The sequence below is a fragment of the Palaemon carinicauda genome, chromosome 45 (genome assembly GCF_036898095.1).
Source record: "Palaemon carinicauda isolate YSFRI2023 chromosome 45, ASM3689809v2, whole genome shotgun sequence".
NCBI classification, from domain to species: domain Eukaryota; kingdom Metazoa; phylum Arthropoda; class Malacostraca; order Decapoda; family Palaemonidae; genus Palaemon; species Palaemon carinicauda.
In genome coordinates, this window is record NC_090769.1 from 19640264 (window position 1) to 19656324 (window position 16061).

Here is a 16061-nt window from a genome sequence, read left to right on the forward strand (position 1 = left end):
TTGCACCGACTCGCAACGGTGCCCTTTTAGCTCGGGAAAGTTTCCTGATCGCTGATTGGTTAGAATTATCTTGTCCAACCAATCAGCGATCAGTTAACTTTTCCGAGCTAAAGGGGCACCGCTGCGAGTCGGTGCAAATATGCCTCGCTAAAATAAATGGACTATAGTTATGGTTTACTAAAGATTATTATAGCATTGAAAAGTCACATTTATGTGAACTCTTACAATCAATAAAAATGCACTACCATAAGCGTTTAAACATCTTTGTTTGCTTTAGAAAATCTTTCTGCTCTCACAGAATTACGTACAGTATATAATAACTGATATTGTAAAATGTCATTAGTTACGTGGTTTGGTATAATAAATTGTAAGCTATCATTACTCTCTCTCTCTCTCTCTCTCTCTCTCTCTCTCTCTCTCTCTCTCTCTCTTCTCTCTCTCTCTCTCTCTCTCTCTCTCTTTTTCTTAGCAAACTAAACATTTTATAATATTAATAAAATTAAAGGTAAATATTACAATACAGTACTACAGTACTGTAGTAAGGTATGTACACTTCAATGCAGCCTTGTTACAGTCCACAATATTTTCCAAAAATTTGCAGAATAAAGTCATTCTATTTCTCCCATTCAAGCTTCTTGCCTTCCAATTTAATAATGAAACATTTAGCTGTAATATATTGCTAAATCCAACAGTTTTGGAGAAATAATTTGTCTAGAATGACTAGATATTGTTTTTTATTCAGTAAAATAAACAGGTAAACCTTTAAGCTCTTGTCAAACTGGGCGATGCCCTGTATTCTTCAACATGGTAAGATTTTTGAGGGCTTTATCAGTGAAAAGCTTATTTTTAAGAAGTTGTCATCGTGAGACCAAGAACTTCTTCTTCTTCTTCTTCTTCTTCTTTTTTTTTTTTTTTTGCTGTAAGGTCTTGAGTATATGCATGCAGACCAGGAATAATGTAGTACAGTAGATGACACCGTCGGAAGTCTAGGGCGTACAGGTACTGGTCCCAGATTTCACTCGATGTATCCAGACAGGATAAAAATCTACGGAAATAAATGAAAAAAGATTCATCATACTTAAAAACTAACTTAACAATAATAATAATAAAAACATTTTCAAAAGAAATTTATATAAAGTGATTGATAAAACCCATAGACTAAAGATAGAAAACTGAAAAATTAGTCAACGTGGTGGAGACAATACACCATGCAAGGATAAATACCCTCCAGGATAGCCTCTTCAGTTATATTTATTTTAATTTTCCTTGCTCTAGTAATGAAGGCTTTTCATTGGTTTTAATGCGTTGCGTGTTTGTTTCAGCTTGCAAATTACGTAAACCAGTATCCAAAGATTGTGTCCTTATTAAATGCTGGTCCGTTGAAGTACATCAAGTTTGTCGTCTTGAAAGTCTACGTCGTCATCTTTATGGGATATTGCTTAGGACCTTTCGTGCTACTAAAACTTCACAGGTGGGTTATTATTTTGTTGATTTTATGAAGGATTTTTATTCATAGAAAGATAAAGAATATTTAACCCTTTTACCCCCAGGCTATTTGGAAATTTCCAACCCTTAACCCCCAGGGGGTTATTTTTTTCCCAGCACATTTTGCAGTATATTTTTTAAAAATTGCTCCAACAGCCTTAATTTTTGTCATAGAGAGGTCAGGTTGGTCTCATTCTCTTGGAAAATGCCTGAATTTTTTCAAAAAATTATCAAAAATATGAAAAAAAAAAAATTTTATAGCCTTTTTTTGCAAGGACGTACCGGTACGTCCATGGGGGTAAAGGGATGGCTTTTGTGAAACGTACCAGTACGTCCTTTTGGGGTAAAAGGGTTATGTGTTGTTCTCGGTTAATAATGAATTGCAATAGGTAACCATAATTTGTCCTTATACAAGTACAAACCAATCGCTTTTTACTGTACTATGGAAATATTGTTATGGCATAGCTGGAAACTAGCCATAAACTTTTTACATAAGATGTACAACATGCTGCTAGTTAGCCGCATGTAGATCAACCCCCTTGCTCACGCCTTCCTCACTTTGATAGGAGACGGAACTTTCTTCTGGGCGTAGGTGGTGGTGGATAAAGTATGTGTAAAGAGCTCTGGCTTGTATAGTTAAGAAAATTATTATTATTATTATTATTATCTTTTTTTTTTTTTTTTTTTTTTTTTTTTTTTTTTTTTTTTTTTTTTTTTTTTTTTCTTCTCCAAACTCAATAGGCTCCAAGAGCTGTTTGCAAGTAGAATTTTGTTGAATTTTGGCCTAATCTGAATCCCATGCTTACGATTTCCAGCTGCAAAAGCAATAAATATTTGGGTTTCATATGAAATAGATACCTGGTTATTACAAATGTCATTTTGATTACCCTATTACAGTATATAGTATTACAATATTTCTTTATCTTATCTTTACTCTCTCTTGGATTTGTGTTTTTATCTACGAATGTTTGTAATACTACTGTATAATGGAAAAGGCATTGCATTACCAAATGTGGACATATTTGGTTAATTTCTTGTTTGTGCACTGTATATTTACATCTTCATAGGTTGCTGGAATGGTGAGGGCTGCTGAAATTTTTCTTTTTTGATTACAATACTGAACATTCTGAAAATTTGCTGTTTGTCATTGGTTACAGATTAAACACGCTAAAAGAAATTGACAAGTCGTAGTTAATTATGATTGATAAAATTTCTACTTGTGTGTGCATATTCTATAATTTTATTTTCATAAAATGCGATAATATAAGGTGTTCCCTTTAATTACACCACTAGTGCTTCAATTCTAATTAGCTACGGTGGAAAATACCTTTCATTTTAATATTTTTAAGATTGTGGTTTGGTTTGATGCCAAATGATTTTATTAAAATGAATGTTGACAAAATTTGCTAAATTTGCCAGCTGTTACTTCATCGAAGCGTAGTCTTGACAATGAAATTCATAATACTACTATTTGCTTTTAAAACGCTGCAGTCACCAGACTCCAGCATGAACCTCCATCCCTGCCATCTTGTATTATTGTTCTATTTCTCTTTTGTGTGAGCAACACTTGGGTTTCAATTTGTTGCTTTTCTGGTGATTTTATCGACCATTACAACGTCTAACCTGGTGTGTCTTGCTTTCCTTAGCTCTTTGGTGATCACAAGTATTTCTACAATTTAACAAAGCATTTCTTTGTGTAAAGTGCTTTGTTAACTTTGACCTGCATACCATATGCCTGGTGTACTGTTTACTAAGGTAAACAGTACACCATGTTAGATTGGTGTTAAGAGCTACAATTTCAGCGGCATGGATGGAGGAATTTTTAAAGTATCAGACCTTAAGGGAGAAAGATAGGAAAACAGTGTAAAAAAGGGTGTTTAGTGCTAGTTCCAAAAAATTTTCTGATCAGGGTTCAGTACTATAGTACTTTTCCTTTCACCTCCTTTGGAGGTAGGTCATGTTGGTTAGGTTTGTAATATGAACTAGAAAAGCACTCTGAGAGTGCAGACCTCCGCCACAGCAACCTATTTTTCAAACCCAGCTGGCCGTTCCCAGAATCAACTTAGACCGTAGGCATATTTGAAGTCCGTGTGACAACCATTTGTGAACTTGTGTGTTAAGGGTAGGGTTAATTCTGTCAACCTTTTGCTTGACCTTGATCTTTGACCTAGGACTTTAAAAACTGAATCATGTCCACATCTCAACATAACAATTAATCCCTGAAAGTTTCACTATGAGTAAAATTGTGGCCAGGAAGTTGTTGACAAACAAATAGACAACCAGAGCCAAAAACAGAACCCCCTCCCAACTTCGTTGGCAGAGGTAATTACTTCAATGACTACCCGGGAGTTACATAGCTTTACCCTTTGATGGAGTTAGTAGCAATAATTTTTATATGCATGGAGTTTAGATCAGAATCAACGTTGTTAGTTTCTAAACAAATACAGAATACTGTCTCCGTTTATTTATCTTTCCTAATGTCCCTAGTCCCTACTCATGTTGTGTCTGAGCTTGAGCCATTTCACAGCACTGCACTAGATGCTCCTGGACATTCTGATAAAGGATTGAAGAAATCCTATTTGTGTATATCTGTCTCATCAGACAAGCTCTGATGATGAGGCTGTCATCATCACATCTTGCACCATGCTTGCTTTTCCGTTATTGTTGGGTATAATATTTCCTTTGCCCTGTTCCTTTTTGGTAGGTGAGTAAGGCTCTACTCTTCCTCATTCTATTTCAGTGAACAAAGACTTTGGTAAGTCATCTACTTTAGTGCTTGTTATAGTACGCACAACTTCTCTAATGATGGCAGTGGTGCCGTCACCTTTAAAGTTTAAATTTGACGCTAATTTTTAGAACTTGAATGCTGTGGATGATTTTGTGAACATTCGAAGGGCTAATTATAAGTATGTACCTATTTTTGGGTTTTGGTGAGTCAGGGAAATGTTTAAAACAATACATTATCTAAAACCACATTTGACTTTTGCAGTTGAAGCTTTTCATGATATGGAGGAATGATTTATCCATTCTTTTTTCAGGTGGTGGCAGTTCTACACTTCTTTGTATTTTTCGGGCCACATCTTCTTTGCAGGGTGGCCCCTATATGGATCTGCCGTCAAAGCCTTGATAAAAGCAATAGGTGGAGAAAGAGTGAGAATAGAGAAAGGCAAAGTTGAATAAAAACAGCCTTTTTAGCGTTAAAAGATTATCATATAAACTGCAAATAAATAAGATAGTTTTTTAAAAGGAGTTGACGATGTCGAAGGTGACCTACCTCTTATAGTTAGTCAGAAAAATAAATCTTTCAATAACAGCATCGCACCGACATCAGATTTAAGTGTTCTAAATGAGCATGCAAACAATGTGAGGAACTATCAATAGTTATTTTGCAATTCTTTGCTCTGTGTAATATTTCACTACAGGTTTCATTGTGTAATTTGCACAACTATACAGTACCATTCATTCTTGGAATGGTTATGTACATGCAATAATAATGACAGCAGCACTGGGCATTCGTAACGATATCGTAAAAGGTTCCTTCAAGTATGAGCTTGCAACTTGATAATAGTTTATTTATGTAGCAGGTAATTTATACCTGATTTCAAGTCTTAATGGAAATTATATTCATAATAATTTGGATTGCTTGATAAGATATTGAATATCTAGATTGTAATGTGATATGTCAGTAAAACCAGTCATGCGCTATTGGCATTTTTAATAATAGGAGAAATGTTGTTGTACTTAATAAAAATGTTTGTATATACTGGCAATTGTTAACGTTGAAGATATGCATAAGTAAGTAATCTTTATGCCCCATTAGTTAAGGAAGTGCTTATGTGATGAAGGGACTTGTACAAAGCTAAATGTATATTTTGTTTCTATTTTCCTAAAATGTCTTCATTGTATTAGATTTGCAGCTCATGTATGATGGTAGAGCCATAGATAGGTTTGTTTACATTCATACTAATTGTCAGTAAAGTATCATTTCACTTGTCAGAATAAGTGTGGTTTATCTATTTTGTATTTTCTTATTTAATTTTTCCATTGCTTTGGAGGCTGCCTTTTGACACTGAAGAGTTTACCTATTGTTCAGCATGCTTATAGCTATAAAATTTAAGTTTTAGTTCTATATCCAGTGATTTTAGCACTTCTGATATATCCATATTTTTTTTTAAGTTTGAGAGTACATTTTACTTTGACTCTACACATATCTTAGCCATTTGTATGCGTTGAAAACTAGGCATTTAGTGGCTTTGCTGTTGCATCAATATGGAATATGGGAATAATAAAATAGCATGTGTAACATATATTCACGAATGATATTTGGGTATTAGTCTTCATGTAGGAAATATTTGATAATATTATGTTAGCCAAGAAAAGTAAGCCAAGTTCATTAGTACCTTTCAGAATAATTTATACTGCATTTTTAATTGTAATTAATCTTTCTATGGGAAGTCTCAGTAATGATATCCATTTTCTGTGGAATGGAATAGCCAGTTTCATGGAGAAATAGAAATTATCTTAATCATGAATTTAAAGTAACTTTTTAGCGAGTTATCCTTTAGGAGAAATGACTGCAAACTTAATGATTTATTGATAAGATCATAAACATCCTTATGTTACGAAGAGTGGTTGCCTTAGTCAGGAGTGGTTCACACAATAGCTGTTGAGTGGAGAATGTTAACTCAATAGCTTGGTTAAATTGTTTAATAATAATCAGGTTCTCTCATGTGCTGGGGGCATCATATATTTACTGGTGGTCAGTAGCTTGATTTTGGTATTAGTAGCAGTTTTCGATCATTGTTCTCATAATAAAATAGCTTAAAAAATTTTAAAACTCATTTACAAAAAACCAAAACAGTTTCAGTATTGCCAACAGCACCTAGGGACTGATTCTTATGACAGAATGGCCTCTCATTTTGTACTAGTTTCATTCCGAAAGTTAGCTGTCACCACCACTTAGTTGTCATGGTGGTTAAGTTTTAAAAATGTTCATGTTTGACCTTTTGAACACTACTTTTAGGAAACTACAGACCTAGCCCTTGTCCATAAACAAAGTTTAGATGAAATTCTCTGGGTGCCTAGAAATGTAGATATTTCTGAATTCTTCCACTTTTCTTTTATCAGTGTAACCACAATGCATTCATGTTTCAAATATATATTTGGTTGGCATATTGACTTTCTCAAGAGTCATGACTGCTCCTCCTTAGATGTCTGTGATGATCTTTTTATCTTTGCACGTCCTTGCACATTGTATATCGACTATTACTAGAGTGAAATCACAGTTCTCGTATTGAAACATTTTCAGCCCTTTAGAGTTTTTGTATGCGAGGGGCAAAGTTAAGTTTTGAAGAAAGTATTCTCTTCCACTTTAAACAATAATCAAAGAGTACATTGTGGTATAGATAATGTAAATTACTTTGTAAACTAGTAAACTGTATTTAGGAACTCACTTCATACATAGACTGCCTAGATCTTGTGGATCAGGTCTTCCTTTATTGAGAGTATTTATGCATGCTTTTATATTTGTTTTCTAGTAATTTAGCAGGGAATGTCTTAAGTTAGATTTTGATATACCTGCCAATACTCCTAACAAAATAATTTTTTGTGGACCATAAAAGGAAGGAAGCAGGTACAAGGAAAAATATCCAGTGGTAATGAAAGTACAACTACTGTAAAATCAAGGATGAATTTTACGCAAGTTAATGTCTCCCTTTCTGTTTCTCACTGTGATTTTCAGGAAATTCTCTCTCTCTCTCTCTCTCTCTCTCTCTCTCTCTCTCTCTCTCTCTCTCTCTCTCTCTCTCTCTCTCTCTCTCTCTCTCACAGGTAATGTTATGTTTTAAGTCTAATTTGTTAGGTGCGGTAATGTCTTATAGAATTTATTCTCTCTCTCTCTCTCTCTCTCTCTCTCTCTCTCTCTCTCTCTCTCTCTCTCTCTCTCTCTCTCTCTCTCTCTCTCATATGTTCAGACAAGCTGTTGATTAAATCCCTTTATGTTTACACTGCACTACTAGGATTTTTAGTGGAGAAAATGGATTGTCTTTCTTTCCAAGTAGTACCATAACCAGAGTTTTGTATAAGTACCATCTCTGTAGTTGATTTTATAACATTTTTAAATTTATATTTGTTGGATAATTATATTGGAGTTTAGAGTAGATCATGAAGCGCGCGCTCTCTCTTTCTCTCTATCTCTCTCCCTTTCTTGATAGTGTGGAAAAGTATATAATGCATTGAGATGTCAAAAGTAGTACTGTATTCCTTTTGAGTAAGGAAATTAAATGAATTCCATGGCTCTCAGTATGGCATTTGGTAGTTGGTAGAAGTTGTAGAATAGAGTAAGTAGTTTACTGCCTATTATTGACTGTCCATTAAGAACTGTATATAGTTTATCACTTTTGTATTAGCTTTAGATGTGAACCAGTTTAGAAGTGTTTGATGTTGTTGTAATATTTCTTGAAATATTTTTCTTTCTTTGATCATCCTGATTTGTAGTTTCTTCAACAAAAATGAAATGGGGTTATTCACTCTGTTTTGGTTTCATTTGTCCTAAAACATCGTACTGTACTGATTTTCCGCTAGCTAGTTCAGTAACTTATTGGTACCAAATAAAAGACTTGTCACTTTATGGATGTCGAAGATTTCTTGTCACTTTATGGATGTCGAAGACTTCTTGTCAAGGAGCAGACCAAAGGAGTTTTCACCCAAGATAAGGCTTTTATTTTAAGAAAATAAGGTATATTTTAAGTTAATACCTATGGTATTTCCACAGTTACTGTCAATTTATCATTCTTGGTATTCAAAATAATCTAATAAAGCTGTCATCTTTTGCCAAGTTTTAATTACTTTGATAACAGACTGTATGAAGGAAAATTAGGATAAGGAAAGAATATTTTGCGTGGATGAGACATCTGGGTCAGGCCTTAAAGGAGGCTAAACAGGATTAGCCGCTGGTTAGGTACAAGTAAGAGTCGAGTGGAAAGAATATGTTGCAACAAAACTTTATTAACTATTCCCAGGTGTGTTGTGTATTTCTTTACAAATATTTTTATTTCTATAAACCCTCCCTGATGTTAATACTGCTTGTCTCAAAGCTCATTGTATTTCAGCATTCACTCAAAAACTAAAAAAATTCCTGTTTTCTTTCCTTCCAAAATACTTGGGCCTCTAGTAGATAAATATGACATTCTAGTGGCTAGTGCTATTAACAATTGCTTGGATACGCCATACCCTATTTTCTGTTGGTTACTGCGTCTTGGGTTGTTTGGTGGTACCCCCTTTCTCAAGATTTTTTTTAGTTAAGTTTTAGTGCTTTTAAAGATACCTTCTGGATTTGTTGAAAATTAGTAGATTGCTCTTTGGAATTGTTTCTTAGCAGTCAAGACTGGTTTTCCTTTGTATCGTGGCAGTGCCAGCACTGTAATGGGATTTAGAAATTTTGAGGATGCGGAGGCCTTACTGTTCTAATTCAAATTTTTTATGGTTTCTGAATTAGGAGTTCAAAGCATAAAAGAAAACTAACTTTTAATTCCAAGAAGAATTCAGAGAAGATTAGGCTAGTTGATATTAACGGGGATAATGCCAATCCAGCCAATTAACGAGTATACTGTATCTTTGATAGTGATGAGCTTCAAAACTTCTTAATTTCTCTAGCTTCTCGTAAAATCTAACAAGATTAGGGAGTTATATTGAAGGAAATAATGATTTGACCTGCCGTCACCCGAGTTTCAAACCCTAGCCTATGCCTAAGGTCTAGTGCATCATTCAGTAAAAATTCTGATTTTATTCATTGTAACATGAGATAATTTTTTAGAGCCTCAGATTCTTTACTTACTTTTGACCTTTCAGCATAATCCTCTCATTCCTGCTATCCAGTCCACTCTATTAGGCAAATAGATTGTGAGGCAGAAGACAGAGTTAGTAGGCTAGATCAGGATCCTAGTATCCCTCAACTAGCTGATATACAGTATGAATAGCATGGCATATGGTATGATTCCTTATAGCAAAATGCACCTGTAATAAATTGTTAAACTTTTGACTAAACTTTTTTTGCATCAAATTTCGGATGGAAGTGTGCATCTATTGCTTTACGAACTCTACCACTAGCACGTTAAAGGTTTGCCCTAACAGTGTAAATGGATTGGCAAGTACATCAGCTGTAAAAGCAAGTTCCTTGACAAAATGTGCGAAGGTTCCCATACAAAATAATGTTTTGGAAAATCCATGAGAACAGAAAGATTATGATCAAAAGAGAAATGGCTGAACTAATGACATACAGTATGTCCTTTACAAACATTAAGGAAACCGATTTCGGCATTGTATCCAAATAAGTTGCTTAACCCTTTGGCACTTATGCCCTTACAAAAGTTGGGGTGAGGTACAGCATATATCGCCTTAGCGGAAAAATTGTCGTTCGCTACAAAAAAATTTTAATCGGTCCATCCAAACTATAATAGATTATGGCTTCTGGTTTGGTCCATTATATTTGCAAAAGATTGAACTTTGTACTAAGGTAAAAAAAAAAAAAAAAAAAAAAAAAAAAAAAACTGGAATCCTAATAAATTAAAAATGAGTTTATCGCATTTTTTTTTTAATCTTCAATATCTTTTTTATAGAAATTCAAGAAAAATATTATTAAAATTCAAAGAAAGAGGAGGAAAGTTGTAGAAAATGTCTACCACTATGTGGAAGGAATCAAAGAGATAAAATTAGAAAACATTAAATAAAGGATTTGTTTTTATTAATGTTACTAGATTAAATAGAAAAACTAATCCAAAGAATGAAAAATGCACTCTGATAGGCTATCACTTTTTTGGGGCCAGATCATAAGAATATATCATGGTTGAATTGATAGAATGGAATAGGTTGTGGAACTGTGGGAACAAATACTTTACATCATATTTTGGTGATGGCCAGAATCCTGAAAAGATGGGAATGCTACGTTCAAATTATTATTATAATTCCAACAGGGAAAATAGCCCATTTAGGAAAGGAAACAAGAAAAAATAAAATAGAAGAGTAACATTAAAATAAATATCCTATATAAACTATAAAAACTAACAAAACTAGAAGAGAAATGATAGAATAGTGTACCCTCAAGCAAGAAAACTCTAACCCAAGACAGTGGAAAACCATGGTACAGAGGCTATGTCACTACCTAAGACAAGAGAACAATGGTTTGATTTTGGAGTGTCCTGTTTATCTCTGTAAAATAGGCCATACCCAAACTCCGATGGTTAGGTTACATTTCGGGTAGAATTGATGAAAACTGATTACAGTGCTATGCTTTATAAGATATAAAGCAGACTTGGTTTTCATCTCTACCCACTTACGAAGGGACTTTCATAATTTTGAGCCTTAGGTATGAGAATGTATCATACATTATTTCAGGACAATGTTGATTCAACACATCCTATTTGTGTTTCATTAAGAGAATTTGTTTTGCTCTATCTGGATAAATCATAGAATCAACCTTCGTCCAGTTTCTTTTCTAAATGTGCTGATGGATGGCGCTTCTACTCGAGGTAAAAAGGAAAAGGAAAAAAAAATCGTCAATTGAGATCAACTATTTTCCGGGTCCCCCATCACTCTCACAACACGGTGATGGGGGGGGGGGGTTGTTATACCTCAAGGGTAAGTGCAGTGTGTTACTTGTTTTAATTCACTTGACTAATTTAACATATTGAATTAAATCTGTTGTTGAATTCTCTAGTTTTTCATACACCCATGCTACTACATGTGATTTTATTTTATAGTTTTCTACAGCCAAGAAAATGCTCTTTATTAGGTTAGGTTAGGTTAAGAAATTGAGTGCTATATAGACTGAAAATTTAACGAGTATGCCTATTCAACAATCCGTTTTGCAGTTTGAAATGGAAGCTGAGAAGAAAAGCTTTCTGGCAAAATAAAATTCTGCATGGCAAATTTTTCTTCTGTATTTTAGCCATTGTTTTAATATTTTGTATAACATAAAAAAGAAATTCAGGTCTATACATATCCTATATATTGCTATTCAGCCTACTATGGATTCTTTTTGAGCTTCTGATGAGGTAAGTTTTGGTATAAAATCAATATGAACTCAAAACTCACAGCCTTATCTCATGAAATATTCAAAACGATGTTAATAGTGACGATGATAGAAATAATGATAAAAATTATATAAAAATATATAAGAAATGGGAAAATAATATTCTGTCTACTTATATATACTGTATCATAGTTACATGTATAAAAATGAATTAGGATAAAAAAAAACTTAGCTAGAGGAGCATTTGAAAGAAATTACTTTTGTAAATTTAACTCTGACATAAACAGCAAGAAGATGTGTAAAAAATATAATAAAAGCAGAAGAAATCCCGTATTAGCTAGAGCGGTTTGAACAAAATAACTCGTGGATTTAACTGGTTCGCCAACAGCAGCCCATAAATCAGAGGAACCCTCTCGCCTTATGCCTTTTTTTAGCGGGAAATATCTGGTTTCTCATTGGCTGAATCTTTCTCAGCTCTGATTGGTGGTTGTATGTGACGTCATGCAATCGTATTTTTATAGAGAAAACTCTATATTTATTTCAGATAAATTAGTGATAAAAAAATAAAATTTTTACAAAAATAAACTTTGAATGATCATTAATTTGAAATAAAAAAAATAATAGAGCTTTTTAAAGTGTATAGGTTGAATAAATATGTCATAATCGAAGAAATGTTTGCCTGAGTTCTGGCTACGATGTTAGATGTGCGTGCGTTTGTCTGTGAAGCTGTAGTAAGCGAAGGCAACCACCAATCACAACGGAGGAAGACATAGCCAATCAGAGGACTTGAATTTACCGATGGCAGAACGTTACGTAACCAGACTTATGAGTTGCTGTTTGAGTAACCTACTCAAATTTCTAGAACATTAGTTTTAAACGCTCTAACCATGTGGAAGACGGAGGTCACTTTCTGTTTATTTTCATTCTTATGTGAATTAGAGTTATATTTTCTTCAAAATATATAAAGTCCCTAATAGAATGTTTTATAACACATTTCATTAGGATAATTTTTTATTACCAAATAATCTATAGTGAGAAAATACATTTGTGACGTCATTCTGAGTAGGATGAATTTTACAGCTGGTCTAAATGACGTCACCAAGGCCATCTTTACTTGGTTTGGTGAGGTGTTGAGTAACACGTGATATATGGATGTGCAGTTTGGAGGGGGAGGAGGAGGCTAAAGAGAAGGTGGATGGAGTGTGTAACAGCGGATATGGAGGAGAAAGATCTCAGAGGACACTGGAGATAGAAGAAATTGGAAACGGCTTTCCAGAAATGGCGATCCTGCATATCGGGAAATGCTTTAGTTGAAGAAGAAAAATTAAGTAACACGTGAGTTACATTATCATGTTGAGTTAAATAGTGAAGAAACTATATGACTTTAGTTCTCCTATTTTATTACATTTCAAGAAAAATGTAATTTAACAGATCATTACCAAATCATTATCATCTTTATTACAAAATGCGTTTTTGTTTGGGTAATTTATATCAACAGTATGCATACATATTTCAGATATATTACTTGAAAAATTTAACTACTGTATTACAGAAAGAAAATTTATTCAACAGCAGCCTATATACGAGAAAGGCCTTCTCCCATTATGTATTAAAGCGGGAAATATCTGTATCTCATTGGCTGTTTTGTTTTCTGTTGTGATTGGTGGTTGTATGTGACGTCATGCAATTGTATTTTATGACTAAATTCAACTAACTGGGTAGTGATGATACCCTATAAAAATATACCAGATTATTATGACTTGAAAACTACGAATTTTATGGAAACAAACTAAAAAAGCAGAGCATTTGAACGCAATATCTCGTGAAAATTTGACTCGTTTGCCAACAGCAGCCCATAACTCGGAGGAACCCTCCCACCTTATGCGTTTCCTTAGCGGGAAATATCTCGCGTCTCATTGGCTAAATCGTCCTTTGCTGCGATTGGTGGTTGTAGGTGACGTCATACTACCTCGTAATTTATGAATGAATTCAACTGGGTAGAGGTAAATTACCTATACTTATTGTAGATAAATCAAGACTCAGAAATTATAACTTTTATGAAAACAAACTCTAATTATTATAAACTTTTTATTATGATATGCAATGAAGCTTGTTCAAACGCGTAAGCTAAATAAATACGCAATTTTCAAAGGAATTATCAACTGAGTTCTGGCTACAATGTTAGCCTGTGTGTGCGTTTGTGTGTGAATTTGTAAACAAAGGCAACAACCAATCACAGCAGAGAAGATACAGCCAATCAGAGGACTGGAATATCCGCCAAAAGAGAGTTCCTGGGACTTATGAGTTGCTGTTTGAGAAACCTTCCCGAATTTCCACGAATCGCTTACAAAACGCTCTAGCTATGGGGGACGGACGGACCTGAAGATTTTTTTTATGGGAATTAGAAGTATGCTATCTTAAAATATATCGAGACAGTCCCTTATAAGATGTTTTGAAAACATGATCTATGAAAGGGATAATTTTTTTATTATCAAATAAATATTCTTATTAAGAAAATTACGTCTTTGTGACGTCATAAGTAGGATGAACTTTAAAATCTTGTCTAAATGACTGATTGATTCTGTTTGCTGGTTCGAGTGAGGTATTGGTCAGTATTCGATATTCAAATAAATACTTTTTATTGATCTCATATAGTGATTTACTACTGTACAGGACTGCAATTCGCATTTTGTTACGTTTCAAGTATAATGTAAATTATCAGAGGGAATTGTTGACTTTTTATACGTTAGATGCCTGGTTGTGAAACTATGGTAAACAATTACTATGAAATTACGGCAGCTGAAGGTTTTGTTTTGGCTTTTAAGGAAGGTATGTTTTCTTTAGAACATATAGACAGTACTTTATAAGATGTTTTCAAAACAAATTCTATCGGGAATAAATTTTGATTACCAAATCATTATTGGGATGTCATAAGGATGGACTTTTCGGTTTAGCTAAATGATTAATTAATTCTATTTGCTGGTTTGAGTCAAGTATTGAGTAGCATGTGACTATTGTTCGATGGTATTATAATTATTTTCAAAAGTAAATTTGATATCGAGAGTCACTCCTAAAATTTAAGTCATATAGTTAAAAAAAAAACATTATTAATGCTGAGATGTGGATATTGAAGAGCTACTGTCCAAGACCTACTTACAATCATTATATTATATTATTATATCGAGCTTAGATGGTGAAGGAACTGAATGCATGAATGTAATTCGTATAACGTATCACCAATATTGTTTATTCTATCTTAATAGTTTTATGCTCATAATTTCTCACGTTTGTACTCTCGTTTTCTTCTTCTAACCTATTTTATCTATTGTTCAATATACCCCCTTGTGTTGTTCATCTTTATTTCCATCATTAATATCTAATATTGATTTTATTAATTTTGTTTTATATTTCCAGTTTAATTTTAGTTTCAATATGAATGTATTGTTCTTATAATCCTGAACGTCTTTTGCTTATGCATTTTCTTTTGCTGTTTATATAATACCTTTTATACATTTTCATTGGGAAGTATACACCTTGTGTTATTCATCTCTTTTTTATTGCCGTCACCAATATTGTTTTATTTTTCCAGTTTGACTTTAGTTTTATTATGCATGTGTTGTTCTTATAATCCTGAACGTCTTCTGCTTATACATTATCTTTTGCTGTTTATATAATACCTTTTATACATTTTCATTGGGAAGTATACACCTTGTGTTATTAATTTTTTTTATTGCCGTCATCAATAGTTTTATTTTTTCCAGTTTCATTTTAGTTTTATTATGAATGTATTGTTCTTATAATCCTGAACGTCTTCTGCCTAAACAGTTTCTTCTGCTGTTTATACATTTTCATTTGCTGTTTATACAATACATTTTATACATTTTCATTTGCTGATTATACAATACATTTTATTCATTTTCATTTGCTGTTTATACAATACATTTTATACATTTTCATTTGCTGTTTATACAATACATTTTATACATTTTCATTTGCTGTTTTTACAATACATTTTCATTTGCTGTTTATACAATACTTTTTCATTTGCTGTTTATACAATACATTTTCATTTGCTGTTTATACAATACATTTTCATTTGCTGTTTATACAATACATTTTCATTTGCTGTTTATACAATACATTTTCATTTGCTGTTTATACAATACATTTTCATTTGCTGTTTTTACAATACATTTTCATTTGCTGTTTATACAATACTTTTTCATTTGCTGTTTATACAATACATTTTCATTTGCTGTTTATACAATACATTTTCATTTGCTGTTTATACAATACATTTTCATTTGCTGTTTATACAATACATTTTCATTTGCTGTTTATACAATACATTTTCATTTGCTGTTTTTACAATACATTTTCATTTGCTGTTTATACAATATATTTTCATTTGCTGTTTATACAATACATTTTCATTTGCTGTTTATACAATATATTTTCATTTGCTGTTTATACAATACATTTTCATTTGCTGTTTATACAATACATTTTCTACATTTTCATTGGGAATCAGGGATAGTCAACATCGAAA

At 33.0% G+C, this 16061-nt stretch overlaps 1 protein-coding gene across 2 annotated transcripts in view; it reads left to right on the plus strand.

Annotated features, from left to right (window-relative positions):
- Positions 1-8015, plus strand: part of nes (lysophosphatidylcholine acyltransferase 3 protein nessy) — a 76085-nt gene extending 68070 nt beyond the window's left edge. For both annotated transcript variants that reach the window (XM_068367159.1, XM_068367158.1), the window contains exons 10-11: positions 1323-1471; positions 4524-8015. In XM_068367159.1, coding sequence (XP_068223260.1) covers positions 1323-1471; positions 4524-4665 — 291 coding nt within the window. In that variant the 3' untranslated portion in view covers positions 4666-8015. The remainder of the gene's footprint in view (positions 1-1322; positions 1472-4523) is intronic.
- Positions 8016-16061: the final 8046 nt, after the last annotated feature.